Below are 17,108 nucleotides of genomic sequence, written 5' to 3' on the forward strand. Positions count from 1 at the left end.
TCATAAATCATTATACATCATACAACTATATGCAAAGCCTTGCCATCATATCCGGGATATAAGTAAAACCACAGGCTTCACTTCACTGTCCGTGCTAATGAAATACAGATGTGGGGAGGTCATTTCTGAATCACACGAGGTCCCCAGATAATACTAATCCCGGGAGAATAGGTCTTAAATTACATTTATCATAATGAACATAAAGAGAGAACGAACAACCGATGAAACTGTACCCGTCTGTATTAACACAACAAGTGCGCTACAGTTTTTGTGTTATCTATTGAAATATTAAAAATTTGTCTTACCTGTTCAGAAGAAATAAAGCGATGTCTGCATCCGTTTACAATCCTTTCAGATCACGGAGTTCCCGCCACCTTTGAAATGACTGCGGTCAAGCCGGCCGCCACTTCGAAAACGGCAGTCAAACTAGCCCTCACTCGGTTTTGTTATGTTACGGTAAAAGCGGCTTTTCGGATTTCAAAATTAAGCGATCTATTTTGAACGTGGTTTCAGTCTGTCGATTGTGAATTAATTAAAATACAAATGCATTTAGAAAATTAAATATATTTATATATAATTTTACCCATAAAACGATATATGGTATTGAAAAAATAACCTCAATTGCACTACAATTGAAGGCTTTAACCCAGGCCAAACGGGAAAGATTGACAGTTATGTTGCTAGGCTTTTTTAAGCTGTTTTTAAACTGCTAGGCAGTTTTTATATTTTTACAACACTCTTATCCCACCTCAGTGTGTCACCTAAACAATATCAGGACTGTTCATTGTGGATTTTTTAAAGTACAGGCCTTCAAAATGCCCTATATGTATTATTATTTCTATAACTTCAGATCATAATTTAAAGAAAACTATCCGTTTTTCAGCAGATTTATTTAAGAGAGAGAGAGAGAGAGAGAGAGAGAGCATCATCAACACACAAACACCCGTCTCTCTCAATGACTGTTGAAAGAATGTCAGAAAACCTGTGAAAAAAACACACTTCATGTACATTTCAATTCTGCTTTAACAGATTTCTTACTGGCATTAAAGTGCATGATTCTCTCACTCTAGGGAGATAAACACATTTCTATTCAAGTTTCCACTGAAAATGTCAAAAACTTGAGAATTTCAATATATTGTAAATTATTTTTCAATTAATATTCAAATCGCATTTCTTTTGAACAGCTGCACATTAGCAGTTCTCAGCACTGTAACAATGACGTGGAGAGCACTTCACAGCACTAAACACACAAACTAAAAGAGCAAACGCTGATAAAATCACAGTCGTGAAATTTAAAATGACATAACGGTTCTGCTGATGATGTCCACACATTCTCTGATCTCATCTTCTTTAATAATGAGGGGCGGAGCAAGTCTGATGATGTCACCATGAGTGGGCTTGGCCAGCAGTCCATTGTCACGGAGACGTAGACACACTCTCCAAGCGTCATAGTCTAAAAGAGACGAGAGGTTGAGATGAAGAACAAAGCTGTCCACCGTCTGCGTGATGTGTGTGAACTAACCTCAATAAAACACACGCGAGTTGCTGAACGTTTAACGTTTGTTTGTTTGTTTATTTATTTATCATTCAGAAAAAACACAAACACTCACTCATACTTTACATTCACATGTGAAATAGCCTGTGCTCCTCTTAGAGAAGACACGGGCCGGGTGCAGAAACTGCTTAGACTAGTCATCTCATTCTTTTCCTCAAGACTTCTTCAAGTCAGTTACATACAACCTTAGAAAGTAACGCACATTGAGTCTGAAATTTCTGTATGTTAAAAATAAATACGACCTCATGTTGTGTCAATCACATTTACACACCGCCTCCGATATTTTCATCCGTCATAAGAAAATTTGGACTGGGTTCGATTTTCAGCGTTTTCCGCATCCGTAGCAAGCATTTTAAGAGGCGTTTTGACAATTCAGAGACACCGTACAAACCAGCGCCAAATACGAAAAAACGCATACGAAAATTTCAGACTGTATGTGCAAAGACCTTAAGTCCTAAGAATAGTTTTTAAGACTCTCTTAACTTAGCGGCTGTGTTTATGCACCTGGCCCCTGATGAACGGGATGTTTTCATGGTTCTGATGTGTGTGTGTGTGCGCGCACCTTTACTCTCTTTGATGATGATGGCGTTCAGAAGGCCTTTCCCCCGCACGCCGCTCACAATCTCTCTGGGCAGTTTCTTCAGTTCGGCTCTCAGAATGGCACCCGTTCTCTCAGCGTTCTCAGCCAGTTTCTCTTCCTCCAGAACCTGCAGTGAATCAAACAAATAATCTGTCATTCTGCAGATATTATGTGAGGCATAATCTACACAATCACACTAAAGGGGTTTATTTCTCAATAACAACCTGCTTACTACAGCTACTTCATCAGCTCCTCTGTAACGAATGCAGACATTAGGCCAAGAGAACTGGTATGAACGAAGTGTATTTACATTTCATTTATGTGTTACTGTATATTAAACGGCACCTGTCAGAATGACTTCGGTACCCGGATGACTGTACACACACACACACACACACACACTGACCTCTAGAGCGGCGATAGCGACCTGACAGGCCAGAGGATTTCCTCCATATGTGGATCCATGTTCTCCAGGTTTAATGGTCAACATCACCTCATCATCACATAACACAGCAGACACCTGAAAAACACACCACAAACACACGCTTCCATTCACTTTCTGTCTGTGGCCTGCTTTTTATTTCCCAGTGGGGACCTAAACCTGAATGCACACCAACACATGGGGACTCGTGTTTGTGGTCCTCATGGGCAAAAAAGCTTATAAATTGTACAGAACAATATTTTTAAAAAATCTAAAAATGCAAAAAGATGTGTGCGAGTGTGTGTGTGTTCTGTGTGTGTGTGTGTGTGTATGTGTTCTCTGTGTGTGTCTCACAGGATACACTCCTCCTGACAGAGCTTTTCCCAGCACCAGTAGATCTGGTCTAACAGCCTCATGATCCACAGCCAAACGGCGTCCAGTACGAGCCAAACCGGTCTGAACCTCATCAGCGATAAACAAAACCTGTAAACACGCAGACGTCAGTAGGACTCAAACACACTGAGGCTGTGACACACACATCTCCTTCAGAGATATAAAATGTGTGTGTGGTGTTACTTGCATTGTGTTTAGTGCACAGCTCTCGGACTTTTGTGAGGTATCCAGCATCAGGGACGATGACACCGGCTTCACCTTGAATGGGCTCCACCATAAACGCAGCTACATGAGGATCCTGCAGCGCTTTCTAAACACACACACACACACGCACGCACGCACGCACGCACGCACACACACGTGTCTCATTATAGAGTGACATCATCAGGGCTGATACTCACACACATCACTGTGTTCACTTTCTCTTCTGTATAAATCATCAACACAACAGTTTCACTTGAACACTTTATAATCCGAATCGGCTTCTGCTCTCCTCGCGTCTCTTCTCTACTCTTCACTACTGTAAACATGTTTGTGTACTTCTGTCATTATTGTTGCTGTAAATGAAGAGTGTAAAACAAGCACACGACTCACTGACAGACTTCAGCAGCTTGAGTTTCATGTTAAATATAAACCTGCTGCTTCAGTGTGTGCGAGAGAGAGAGAGAGAGAGAGAGAGAGAGACGCTCTTCATGAAGAACATGTGTGTAAGACACAGTTTCCATGTTTTATGAGGACTTTAAACCAAACACACTTTCTACATTTTAACATTTTCCGATAAACTTCATTTAGTTTGATTTATAATCTGTTTCCTCGTGAGGACCAAATAACATCCCCACAAGTAAAAAAATGACTGCTGTTACTCTCTTGGTTTTGTGTAGGGTTTACCTGGACTACACGCGCACACACACTCACACACACACACACACACACATGCACACACACACGCACACACACACACACACACACACACGCGCACAAACACACACACACACACACACACATGCACACACACACGCACACACACACACACACACACACACGCGCACAAACACACACACACACGTACATGCAAACACACGTGCACACACACGCACAAACACACGCGCGCGCACACACACACACACACACACACACACACACACACACACACATGCAACACAGAAGGGCACAGCAAACTGAAGGACTGCAGTTGAACTGTTTACATTCATAAGAAACTCAACTGAACTCAAATCACTTTGAATAAAAACGTCTGCAGAAAATAACATGCATGTAAATGAACACTTGTATGAAAATGTGACCGCTGTGTGTGTGTGAGCAGGGAGTAGCCCCAGAGTGCAGGCTGGATGATGGGGCGGGGCAACACATTTGGAAGGAGACACGTGTTGCCCCGCCCACTTCACCTTTCATTGGTTCATGATCAGAAGGAGCTTATTGGTATAGAGAAGTGTGACTCCAACAAACACGAAGAAGCACCACACCATTTAAACCAGAGAAGAATATGTTTTTATCTATTCAACTGTGCCCGTTCTGTAATTTTACAAACAGTGTCTCATGTGGTACAGATCCATGTGCGTGGATGACATTTGGAAACTGTACAAATAGAACGTGGGTTTTGCAGCCTGTTTGGAAATAACACATCTGTAAAAGACGGAGAAAACATCACCTTCTTTAACATTTTACACCCGTCTTTTTCACATTACTCCTATTTAAGGCAAGGACATTACATTTATTGACAACATTGTGACCGCATGCTGTGCCTATTAATAATATGTGTTGTGTTGTTATAAAACCGTAAACCATTTACATTTTTTTACATTTAAATTTATGCATTTAGCAGAATCCATAGCTTATCCAAGCTATACGCTATAAGCTATATATTTCATCAGTTTGTGTGTTCATGGAATCGAACCCACGATCTTTTGCTCAACCGCTGTGCCACAGGAACACACAAATCCTGTAAACTCTGCATGTACAATATCAGCGTTATTCATGATGTACATCACAAGTAATATAATAAACGACTACAACTATTTCAATTCTGCATCTCTTTATTTGTGTACCATAACGTATTGAGCCAAAAACTTAAGTTTGGCTAGACACAGAAGTAGAAGTTGCTGTCAAATGCCGATTCCTAGATGGAGAACATATGAAGAGTTTGGAACTCCGTTTTTAAAAGTGTTTTTTTATTGTGAATTCCAATGAATATCAATCAAACTGCAGTTGGTTTGTTTTGATTTAAGCCGTAATAACTCAGAAAATACAGCTAACTAACACAATAAAAACATGATAACATAATAAAAAACATGATTTTGTTTTAAACGGAGACTCGTCATATATACGCACTGCTCTAGTATCACTCTGGTTGCGGCAGCTCGTTGATATAACCAGAGCACTGTTTGTGTTCGTGCGTTCAAACTTTGCTTTATTGTTGACATTTCTACTAAATGGAACTTTCCATATATTATCCTCGTTCATTCTCTTATTGTTATTATGTTGTTTATTGTCGCTGTTGTCAACCCGTCCAAAGCATCACACATGTCTAAACCAATAAGCTGTTCCTAATCATGAACCAATGAAAATTGAAGTTGGTGGGGCGACACATGTCGTTCCGCCTAATCTGTCGTACCGCCCCCTCGTCCAAACTGCCCTCTGGGGTACTTGTGGTGTGTGTGTGTGTGTGTGTTGTACCTCTAGTGCAGCAATGTCATTATAGGGCACAAGATGAAACCCAGGCATGAACGGGCCGAAGCCGTCATAACTGCTGGGGTCTGTTGAGCTGGAGATCGCTGCCATGGTACGACCCCAGAAATTCCCCACTGAAGAACACATGGACATCACATCCTGTCATTACAGTAACCAATCACAGAGCCGACATGCAGTCACATGTCTTATAAACGGTGCAGTGTCCCAGAGCAGCTTTGGTGTCTCACTTGCAAAAATGATCTTTGCTTCATATTTCGGGACCCCCTTCACAGTGTACGCCCACTTCCGGGCGAGTTTACAGGCAGTTTCTCCTCCCTCGACGCCTTAAAGACACAAACACACATCATCAGCTGTCGTGACATGACAGAGTCCATCAGTGACGGATCATCATCACATGACTCTACCTGTGTTCATGGGCAGAACTTTATCATATCCAAACAGTGAGGTGATGTATTGCTCATAAGCGCCCAGCACATCATTGTAGAACGCTCGTGAGGTCAGCGTCAGTCTGGAGGCCTGAGCCGTCAGGGCCGAGATGATTTTCGGGTGACAGTGACCCTGATTGACAGCGCTGTACGCACTGAGAAAATCAAAGTACCTCCGACCCTCCACGTCCCACACATACACACCTGAAACACATCAGACACACATCAGCCGCGATCACACTCAAATTAGAGTGTGTGTGTGTGTGTGTGTGTTGCGCGCGCGCGCGCGCGCGCTCACCCTCTCCTCGCTCCAGGGCCACAGGCAGCGGGTGATAGTTATGAGCGCCGTAGCGTTCCTCGCGGTTGTACACCTCTTCTGACGTCAGCGGACGCTCCACACGTTTAGCTCTTGATGCTGCAGAGGATGTCCGTGTCCCAGAATGCAGTGCGCGGCTCAGGGTGGGCGTCACGCGACTGACGCTCCTCATCACACTCTTCAGACTGTTCATGATGTTCACACACTAAACACATTTCACCACAGCAACTCACAGTCATCAATCTCAGATGACAAACTAGTTGACAGTACTAGTTTCACACTCAACTACAAGTTACCAGCAACCCAAATCCTACACTAACGTCTCATGTTAAAAAAAATATTTTACAAAGCACACAAATCATATTTAATCTCCTGTCATTTGTATTATTATATAATATTGTGTGAATGTGAGATGCAATCATTCTGATGAAATTCATTCTGAGAAATGTGTTGATGTTAAAAACGTTTTGACGTCATCATCACACGACTGTCTGTGTCAGTGGAGTCCATCAATGACTTCAAGAATGAATTAAGAACCAAATGAGTGAGTTTGAAAAGAAATGCTGAATTATGAGAAGCAGCAGGTGTCTAAAGATTCACGCGCGCGCGTGACAGCCATGACGTGAATGTGTGTTCTGCTGATGAGTTCTATGTAGTCTACATTAATTATTAAACTGATTCACCTTGAGTAAGAAATAAACTTTCTACGAACAACAACGCGATGATTGGCTCTTCAGAAACTGCCCCCAAACACACCCATCATGAGCCCCTGCCAGGGCTAAAATAAAGACAAGCACGCGCACGAGGGAGGGAGCGCGCGCACACGCACACTCCTTATCCAGTTATATCTGCATCACTTATTCCTTTACACTCATCCTCAATAAAACTCAAAACATCCTCGTCGTCGTCATTATCATTATTATTATGATGATCATAATTCTCCTCGTGTTCCTCCTGCTCTACTGATGCTCATATATCAGCGCGTCTCTACGTCATTATTAATAACTGCGGCGTAATGCGACTCAATACGACACATGACGCTTGAGAAGCTTTAACCCGCACTGAAGTGTGTGTGCGCGCGCGTGTGTGTGCCGGGAGAGTTTTTACCTGCTGCGGGTCCGTGCGGGTGCGTGCGGGTCGCTTCTCTTCCTACTGTGTGGGGAGTCTCGTCGGATTATTCAAACGAGCCACGTCACTTTGCGTCCTGACGTCACTAGGGCGAGCGCTGCTCAACTTTTATTACTTTTCTCAAGTATTTCTAGTGTGAGGAAAAGTGACATCTATTGCTTTACTGTAATGTGTAGTGCAGTTGTGAAGTGATTCTGTGTGTGTAATTATGATGTTTTATTAGCAGGGTGATGCAACACTCGTGTCGTATTGCCTCAGGCACGACACATCATTCACAGCACTTTAATGTGTTTTACTATGGCAGTAACATGTTTCTTTAAATTAAGAGTTTGGTTCCAAAATGAGATAACGCAGTTTTAAAAAAATGTTATCATGTTTTTATTGTGTTTTATTGTGTTAGTTAGCTGTATTTTTTAATTATTATGGCTTAAATCAAAACAAACCAACTGCAGTTTGATCGATATTAATCGATATTTAAATTCTTAGAATTTTAAAGTTTTACTTAATTAATATTGCATATAGGAATTTATAGTCTGTTATATTTGACCTGTGTTTCTCTCTCCTTTATCTTAAATGTGTGCTCTCACTGTGCGTGGCGTGCGTGTCTGTGTGTGCGTGCGTGCGTGCGTGTCTGCGTGTGTGTGGAGTGTTTTGTATGTGGGTATGTTTGTCTTCTGTGTTTTCAACTTTTTCTTGTTTTTACAGGTACAACTTTAAATGTTTTGCTTATAGTCAATATGTCTCATGTGCAGCTGCTTTGTAACAATGAAAATTGTAAAAAGCGCTATATAAATAAAGTTGAGTTGAGAATTAATTGGAATGCACAATACAAAACATGAGTCATCTCATTTTTATCATATTTATATATTTGAATTTTATGCAGTGGGATTATACCAACCATTGCTGAATTTTACACTGGTTTTAGTTTAATGTGTGTATTTTAAAATGCAGTCTGTAAATATGAATATTAAAATATGAAATAAATATATTTTAAATAAATTAGTTTTAGTATTAGTTTTTTTACACATAGTAGCAACATTTAATGTCTAAAACACATACATGAAGAAATCACAGCAGAATTTCGCTACTCTGCACCTTGTGTGGTAAATAATATAAGGCTTTGCGATCACAGCACATTTAAACCGAACAATCTGAACACGGGCATTCTGTATGAAGGGAATAAACTTCATCTCCCAGAAGGCCAGCGGCTGGCTGGACATGCGCAGTGGCGTCAGCAGCATGGCGGCAGGCAGGAGTATGGAGTGGGTGAAGGGTGTTAAAGGGGTGATTTTAGATATGTGTGGAGTTCTCTATGACAGCGGAGAGGGTGGAGGGCAACCGATACCCGGATCTGTAGAAGCAATCGAGAGGTCAGCTCTAAAGTTATTCAGTTTAGGTCACGCGTTGTATTTAGCATACTAAGTTTTTAATACATACTTTATAAACGCTTTATAACATCAAACTTTATAGTACAGGACACTCTGCATGGCCTATATGAACGTGTGGTTGTGTTGTGTTGTGTTGTGTTGTGTGTCAGGCTGATGGGTTCGGGTCTGATCGTGCGCTTCTGCACCAACGAGACTCAGAACACGCGAGAGAAGTTCGTGCAGAAACTGCAGCGGATGGGCTTTAACATCAGCGTGAGTCACGTGTTCTCACCTGCGCCTGCGCTGTTGCGCATCCTGAGAGAGCGAGGACTGCAGCCACACCTGCTGGTTCATGATGGTACTGCAGAGGACTTTTGCTCATCTTTATGTTGTTTCACAACCGATTCACGTCTCAACAAGTTGTGTGAATGTATGCTGATGTGAACCATACACTGCAGCGGAAGATGAATGAAGAAAAGATTTTTATGATGAATGTGGTGTGATATTAGCAGTAACACGTGTGTGTGCGTGTCAGATCTGATGGCGGAGTTTGATGGTGTAGAGATGACGTCTCCTAACTGTGTCGTCATTGGAGATGCTGCAGACAGATTTTCCTACCAGAACTTAAATGAAGCGTTTGGTGTTCTCATCGGACTGGAAAAACCCATTCTCTTCTCTCTGGGTCAGGGGTGAGACGCATGATGTCATTGTTTGTGTCTGTATTTCACGTTGGCACACTGAGACTCATGTGTGAATTATCAGATCATCTGATGTGTGTGTTTGTGTTATTTGATGTTTCCAGACGCTACTATAAGGAAACTGATGGATTAAAGTTGGATGTGGGGGGGTTTATGAAGGCGCTGGAGGTGAATAGATCATGTGTGTCTCATGTTTATAGTTTGTTTTTATCGTCATGAATAGACAGAAGTCTGATGCGTCTGATCACTGTTTTGTTTTGCTCAGTACGCCTGTGATGTTCAGGCAGAGGTGGTGGGAAAACCATCAGCAGAATTCTTCCAGAGTGTTCTGAGAGACATGGACCTTCAACCGCATGAGGTGACACGCACGCACGCATACACACTCACGCACACAAACAAACACACACACGCACAAACAAACACACGCGCACACAGACAGACAGACACAAACAAACACGCACGCACACACACACACACAGACAGACACACACGCACACACAAAGACAGACAGACAGACAGATAGATAGACAGACAGACACAAACAAACAAACACGCACACAGACAGACACACACACACACACGCACAAACAAACAACGCGCACACAGACAGACACAAACAAACAAACACGCACGCACACAGACAGACACAAACAAACAAACAAACAAACCCGCACACAGACAGACACACACGCACACAGACAGACAGACAGACACAAACAAACAAACAAACAAACAAACCCGCACACAGACAGACACACACGCACACAGACAGACACAAACAAACAAACACGCACGCACACAGACAGACACACACACACACACATCAACCCAACTTGAACACACTCTCATGAATGTATCTGATCTACAGCAGTCCTTCTTTGCTCATCTCTCTCTCTCGCTCTGTCAGGTTGTGATGGTGGGTGATGATCTGGTGAATGATGTGGGAGGAGCTCAGCGGTGTGGTATGAGAGGTGTTCAGGTCAGAACCGGTAAATACAGGTCAGTGTGTGTGTATTCATGCGCACACGTGTGTGAATCTCTATAGCTGTAAACACCAGTCAAATCAAGCTGTAATGTGAAACGAATTTCTGTCAGGCACTAATGTGGCCACCAGGCTGCGCTACAGCTCAGCATTTCATTATACTGTCCAATGACTTCATTTCCTCGGAGCAATTCCTCCAATCAGATTATTTTAGTCCAGTGTAAGTCCCGCCCCTTCCTCTATTTGATGGGAGAGTTTGTCGGTCTGATAAACAGATTGTTTCTATGTGTGTGTGAACCCATGGGTAGTGCTACAATGCAGTTCTCAATCCCAGCATGCATTAGTGAGAGTACAGCTGACTTCAGATCAGAGCTCACTGCTGTCTGCAGGAAAAAACGTTCGTCTCTGTAGTGTTTCGCACATTCTGCTCTGATTGGATGAAAGTAATGATGTGTGACATCATGAAGCAAACTCCCATGACCCCCCCTAACGCGCGCGCGCGCACACACACACGCGCGCGCGCGCACACACACACACACACACACACACACACACAGAGACATCATCCCATTGTTTTTCTGAGTCAGTTTAAGTGATTTAGAGTTATGCATCATCTGTGATTCTGTTTGTTTGTTGTTTTTTCTGTGTTAAATGCAGAGGTGTGACACACACCCCAAATTAGCCAGAATTTCCTGTTTAATTCCCTCTCTGTGCTGATAACACAATCTAAACACAGCAGTTTGTAAGCACACACACACACCACCGGCAGTCGCAGTGAAACAGTAGATGGATTGTGTTGAATTTTGCATGGTCACATTGACTCAGTTACTCTATAATTCAAGAACAGAAGAAAAGTGACTATGAACACACACACACACACACACACACACACACACACACACACACACAGTCTAAGTCTCATGTGGCCGATTACACATCATCATGACATCAAAGACGTATGTGTGTGTTGTGTTACTGCAGACCGAGTGATGAACAACATCCCAGCGTGAAAGCGGACGCACACATGGACGATCTCGCTGCCGCTGTGGACGCAATACTGATCTCAGATCTGTGAATGAAACGACACTGGACTGTAGTGCTGTGTGTCACACACTGATCTTGTGTTAACAGATAATCAGAAAACTGATGTAGTGAACATATTCAACTAAACCACATGACACTAAAACATCACACATACGATAATGCTGCTGTAGACGGGTGACATTATTATGTTCAAGCTATAATTCAAGTGAATGTTTTGTAGGTTTGTGCTGTTGTACGGTGAGGTTTATTCTGGACAATAGCTGGAAATCTCTGACAGAAATACATTCTACAGCAGTGTGTGATGAACGAACAGCACACATCTTCTGGCTCACACACGCTCGGTGCCTTTTGTGTTTCTCACGGCAGCTCTTTCAGTTGGGAACTGCGTGCGTGTTCAGTGTCTGCTGTGCTGCTTTTAACACTAATCATTCATTTCACAACACACTCTCCAGTGAAACACTTGTGTTGCTTTTCAAGTGTAATAAAGTTCAGATGTTTGTTTGTGCGACTCTTCACTTTGATTCTGTGTGTTTTATTTCCCTGCAGTATCTGATCATCTGAAGTGTTTTCATACATGACCTATAAACCCTCAGTTCAGAATTCATTCACAATTCTCAGTAACAGAATAAAATACAGTAAAGCTTTGGTGACATCTCTTGACCTTGTTTTCTTGCTCGGTCTCTTTTGTAAACTCTTAGTTATATCATGAAATGAATGTTCACACACACCTTACACAGGTCACATGATGTGCAGTATTAACAACACTAATGTGTTTGTGTCCAGCAGTGAAACTAAATGAGTCACGGTGACATCGGTCACGGAATGAACTCTTCACAACAATTTCAGCACACCCTGTGTTTACATCACGCGCACACACACGTTTGTCATTTAACACGAGTGAAATCGGCTGCTCTAGAACCATCATCAGTGTAGAAGAGCATCACACGTGCATTCACTGTGATGTCAGACATGTTATTGTATTAAATAAATGCAGTGTGTGCTTCCACTGCGCTGTCTCAGTCTATAATTCTGCTCTTCTATCAGAAGCTGTGCGCGTGTGATTTTCAGGATGTTTGTAAAGAGAATCATCACAGGCAATAAAGAGAAAGATACGACACATGCTGACACGTCAGAGTAATGCTTAATCTTTCCTTGTTTTTCCTGTTGATAAAACACAAGCAAGTTTTTCATGAGATTACAAAAATAAAATCCTCTGATTATGAATAAATGAAATGATAATGAGGCAGTTTTTGTACAAACACATTAAAAGGTTTATTCATATAGAAACAAGTAGATTTACTTCTGTAGTTACCAAAATGTAAAAGACACATTTTTTCTAAATAGCTTTTTTCCACCAGTGAGGAACTGAAATACCTGATATTACTATTGTTACACATCTGAAGCCCTTTAACGTGTGTGTGTGTGTGTGTGTGTGTGTGTGTGTGTGTGTGTGTGTGTGTGTGTTCACCTGCAGCCGGCAGCGTTTGTCCTCATGTATGACGCCGCTCTAACCCATTACGAATATAAATGCGTGTGTGCGTGTTCTCATCTGCAACACAAAAGCTCCCCAGCGCAGATCATGTTCTCATGAACACACCCTCCATGTGCGTCACCCTGAGTCGATTACACGTGTTCACTTACTGAAGCGTCCATCCCATAATAATCCAACAGCAGGGAATTCTGGGAGTATCAGAGCTGGGCTGAGCTCAGTTTCTCTCGATCTGTTCAATGTCCAGTTCTCCGCCCAGCTGGAACGCGTCCCGCCCCTTCACACTGCACAGCCCCGCCCACAGACACTCACGCTCCTTGCCGCTGGTCCGCCCTCCTGTCCAGCCGCCGTCTGATTGGTGGATGATGGCGTTCTGAGGCGGTTCAGATGTGACACCACTTGTAAAGGTGTGCGCCGGGCAGTCGTCCGCAGTGAAGCCCGGACAGCTGAGGCTGTGAAAATCCTGCAGCTTCTGTAAACGAGAGTAGAAACACACGTGAAACTTTGATGCGTGTTATCAACCGCAGCACTGTCATGACACTGTTCAAGTGAAATATCACAGAATGACTGGAGATAATCACACATGACAAACCTCAGCTGTTATCACTACAGTCACACATAAACCAGCCGGAGGACAGCAGAAGAGATGAAGTCCAGGTCTGTTACTACGGCAACTGTATATTTGGTTTGTAAATGGAGCGGTTTTTCCACTGACACAATGATCAAGAGTGAACTCTGAGCTCATTAGTGACTACAGACACCATCAGTCTGTGTGAGAACATCGCAATACTGATCTCAAACCTGTCATTGACTCCGTTCTAATGAACGCCATTGCTTTCATTCTAGCGAGTGATTCAGAACTAGAAATGTTGACATGCAAGAGTTTGTCCTTCATTACTGAACAAAAACCGTTGTACCTGTGTCATCTTGAGCAGGTCCAGGGAAGGTCTCTGTTTGTGGCTGTCAGCCGGTCTCCTGCGCTTCACGCCGGTCTTCTTGTCGTTGTGGACGCAGGGTTGCGAGCGGCTGCGGGACAGTCCGCCCCGTCGCTCCATCTCAGGGGTGCTGTCTGGAGAGCTGGCCTCTGACAGGCCACGGGCTTCCACCGGGCAGATCTGCTCGTGCGAGAGGTAGTGAGCCTGCTGAGGGGTGTCGGAGGACGCGCTGAAGGAGAAGGTGCGGCCGAAGGGCTCCAGCAGGTTTGTGTGCGCGGGCAGACTGAAGCTGGAGCTGCGCTGCATCACAGGAAACCCCGTCGTGCTGAAAGAGGAGGTCGCTCCGCGCTGGACGCTTCCCCCGCTGTGACATCGACGCTTCTCCACGCTCGTCCAAACCCGTGAGCCCTGCGGCCGCCACGGCGACCGGCAGGCGGACAGTTCGTCGGAGCAGGACAGCGAGCGGCACTGGCGTTTGCTGGGCGGGGCGGTGCTGACGAGAGACGCACCTTCGCTCAGACTCAGATCATGCAGCAATCCGCTGATGGCGCCCGTCTCACGAGAAGAGCGTGCTTCCCCCGCGCCGTCCCACAGGCTCTCCAGACTGGAGCCCACGGGCCGCTGCTGCATGCCGACCTCGGCCCACCGACTCGTTTCTACAGCAACAAAACCAGACACACCATATAAGACCAACAATCTACACATCACATCACAACTTCTGTGTGTTTCTTACACTCTTTCATGCTTGAACACAAACGTCACAATACGATTTACTACTTCCTATCAACCAAAATAGTGTGTGACGGTGAAAACCACAGCAAGGAAACTGCTATCAGATAAAATCTCAGCACGTTAACCTCCAGTCCGACTCCTTATACAAACACGTGTATGATGATCACTTGATTGTTGTAGCACAGTAACATTACAGATGTGAAGAGAAGAGAGAAGAGAAGTTCACAGGAAGAGACGTCCATTAACCCCACAGCTGCTCATGAGAAACAAAAGAGATCAGAAATAGCAGCAGATGAGTGGAAGACTGCCAGAGTCTGCTGAACATCTGTGTGCTGCTGCTGACAACATGTTAAACACACACGCACACACACGCGCGCGCACACACACGCACGCACGCACGCACGCACGCACGCACACGCACACACACACACACACACACACACACACACAGGCTTTGGTTGACTATCCCTGTGGGGACAGTCCATAGGCGTAATGTTTTTATACTGTACAAACTGTATATTCTATCCCCTATCCCTAACCCTATCCCTAAACCTAAAGATCATAGAACACTTTTTGCATTTTTAGATTTAAAAAAAATATTGTTCTGTACAATTTATTAGCTTTTGTGCCCATGAGGACCTCAATTTTGGTCCCCACGGTGACACGAGTCCCCATGTGTTGGTGTGTATTCAGGTTTAGGTCCCCACCGGGATATACAAACATGAACACACACACACACACACATCGGCTACTGTTCTCAACACACCAGCATTTCTACACCCCTACCAGCTTTCACATTAGACATTTATTCCACAAGACAAAAAACCATAAACTGACATCAATATCAATATCTCACTGTATGATAATACCTCGGTACGGTATTTAAACTGACAAATGATGATCCTCTAATCATGGGGGTTGCTTAGAGGTGTGAGTATAGTCTGAGATGCGTCAAATGACCTAAAAATCCCCTTTATAAAAGAAAGTAAGTGCATCAGACTGCCAACATTTCTTATCACATGTATGCAGACAACACCCGTCTTCCGCTTAAGGGTGGAAAGAACAGTCTTTACAGGCCCTGTTGCAATGTCTCAATGAGGTTAAAGGTTGGCTCTCCAATAATTTTCTCCAGCTCATTGGAAAAAATCTGAGATCATATTATTTGGTCCCTCTAAGGCTAAAGAGAAGATATCCAACGCTCTTGGTCCCTTAAAAATGACAGTGAAAGACAGTGTGAGAAATCTTGGCGTTCATCTCTCAGTTTTGACAGACAGATAACTTAAGTTGTAAGAAGCAGTTTTCATCCACTTAGAATTATCTCTAAACTAAAACCTTTTTTAAGTTTTAGAGATTTGGAGATTGTTATCCATGCTTTTATTACATCGTGTATGGAAGTAAAATAGAGACAAATGTGTTTGAGACAAAAAGACGTGCTGAATAGCACTAACTGAAAAAAAATGCATTGTATTAACAGTGCTCGCATTTTAAGGTTCTGCAATTCAACATGGTTGCATATTTAAGCTGTGAATATTTCAAATCTAAAAATTTCACACACAGTTTCACCGTTTAAAAATTCAATAATCAATATTCATTTTTTAAATTTCGTTAAAAAAAAATTTCAACTAGTTTTAAAATACAACCTTTAATATTCGACAGACAAATTTCAGTCCATATTATTTAGATTTAAAAATTCGCTTCCACAAATTCAGTGTTTCAAATTCGGCTTGAAATTCAAAGTTTCACATCCGGGAATCCCAGGAGAAGCAATAGAGCGCCGATTCCGCCAATGCATGATCTCTACCTGCTGCCTGACCGCTTCACCAGCAGGTGGTGCAAGTCGCTTCTGACGAAGACCAAAGCAAGACATGCAGATACTTTTTATATGTTTGCAGCACAGTCCACTCATCTGCTCGATTTAAATTATTTGTTCTCATTGATATCTTCTTGTGCATCATCAACATTTTCAGAAATTTTATTATTTTATTATACTGACGCTTGCACTGCCAGCAGTCTGCACAGTCAGACACTATAGGCCTATTATGCTCAGACTTTGACTGCCCTCCTGCACTGGCTTGAAGGAATTAAGCTATTTTTTCACTCAGCACATCATGTTCACATAAATCTTATGCATCATCAGCATTTACAGGACATTTATTTGTATTTATAGAAGTCAAATAACTGTGATCTCAACTAGCAGCTTATTGACATTATTATTTTTATTTTGATACGAGACGAATCTTTTAGCCATGCGCAGGCCAGATAAAATAGACCAGATAAAATAGACGGCTTTCTTTAGAACCCGACTAGACCTGAAACGTTGTGTACAGCCTGCAGCCA

At 43.0% G+C, this 17,108-nt stretch overlaps 3 protein-coding genes across 3 annotated transcripts in view; 1 reads left to right on the plus strand and 2 right to left on the minus strand.

Moving 5' to 3' along the window:
* Positions 1-873: 873 nt before the first annotated feature.
* Positions 874-7,632, minus strand: oat (ornithine aminotransferase). Its single transcript, XM_057359357.1, has 10 exons — positions 7,504-7,632; positions 6,379-6,601; positions 6,060-6,284; positions 5,883-5,978; positions 5,641-5,768; positions 3,137-3,259; positions 2,911-3,039; positions 2,542-2,655; positions 2,118-2,262; positions 874-1,453 (listed from the first exon to the last, which is right to left on the minus strand). Exons 2-10 carry the CDS (start codon positions 6,587-6,589, stop codon positions 1,293-1,295), a joined length of 1,332 nt encoding a protein of 443 aa, XP_057215340.1. The 5' UTR covers positions 6,590-6,601; positions 7,504-7,632; the 3' UTR covers positions 874-1,292.
* Positions 7,633-8,754: 1,122 nt separating this feature from the next.
* On the plus strand, positions 8,755-12,769 carry lhpp (phospholysine phosphohistidine inorganic pyrophosphate phosphatase). The gene is made up of 7 exons (XM_057358252.1): positions 8,755-8,894; positions 9,062-9,249; positions 9,427-9,580; positions 9,694-9,757; positions 9,855-9,947; positions 10,497-10,588; positions 11,553-12,769. The coding sequence occupies exons 1-7, from the start codon at positions 8,764-8,766 to the stop codon at positions 11,644-11,646; spliced, it is 816 nt and encodes a 271-aa protein (XP_057214235.1). The 5' UTR covers positions 8,755-8,763; the 3' UTR covers positions 11,647-12,769.
* Positions 12,770-13,082: 313 nt separating this feature from the next.
* The window catches only part of fam53b (family with sequence similarity 53 member B), a 33,655-nt gene continuing 29,629 nt past the window's right edge, over positions 13,083-17,108 (minus strand). Inside the window, exons 4-5 of the mRNA XM_057358250.1 lie at positions 14,022-14,695; positions 13,083-13,576 (exon numbers count right to left, since the gene is read on the minus strand). Of these exons, the coding sequence (XP_057214233.1) occupies positions 13,322-13,576; positions 14,022-14,695 (929 nt within the window). The 3' untranslated portion in view covers positions 13,083-13,321. The remainder of the gene's footprint in view (positions 13,577-14,021; positions 14,696-17,108) is intronic.

This window comes from Triplophysa rosa, linkage group LG18 (assembly GCF_024868665.1).
Source record: "Triplophysa rosa linkage group LG18, Trosa_1v2, whole genome shotgun sequence".
Lineage (NCBI taxonomy): Eukaryota > Metazoa > Chordata > Actinopteri > Cypriniformes > Nemacheilidae > Triplophysa > Triplophysa rosa.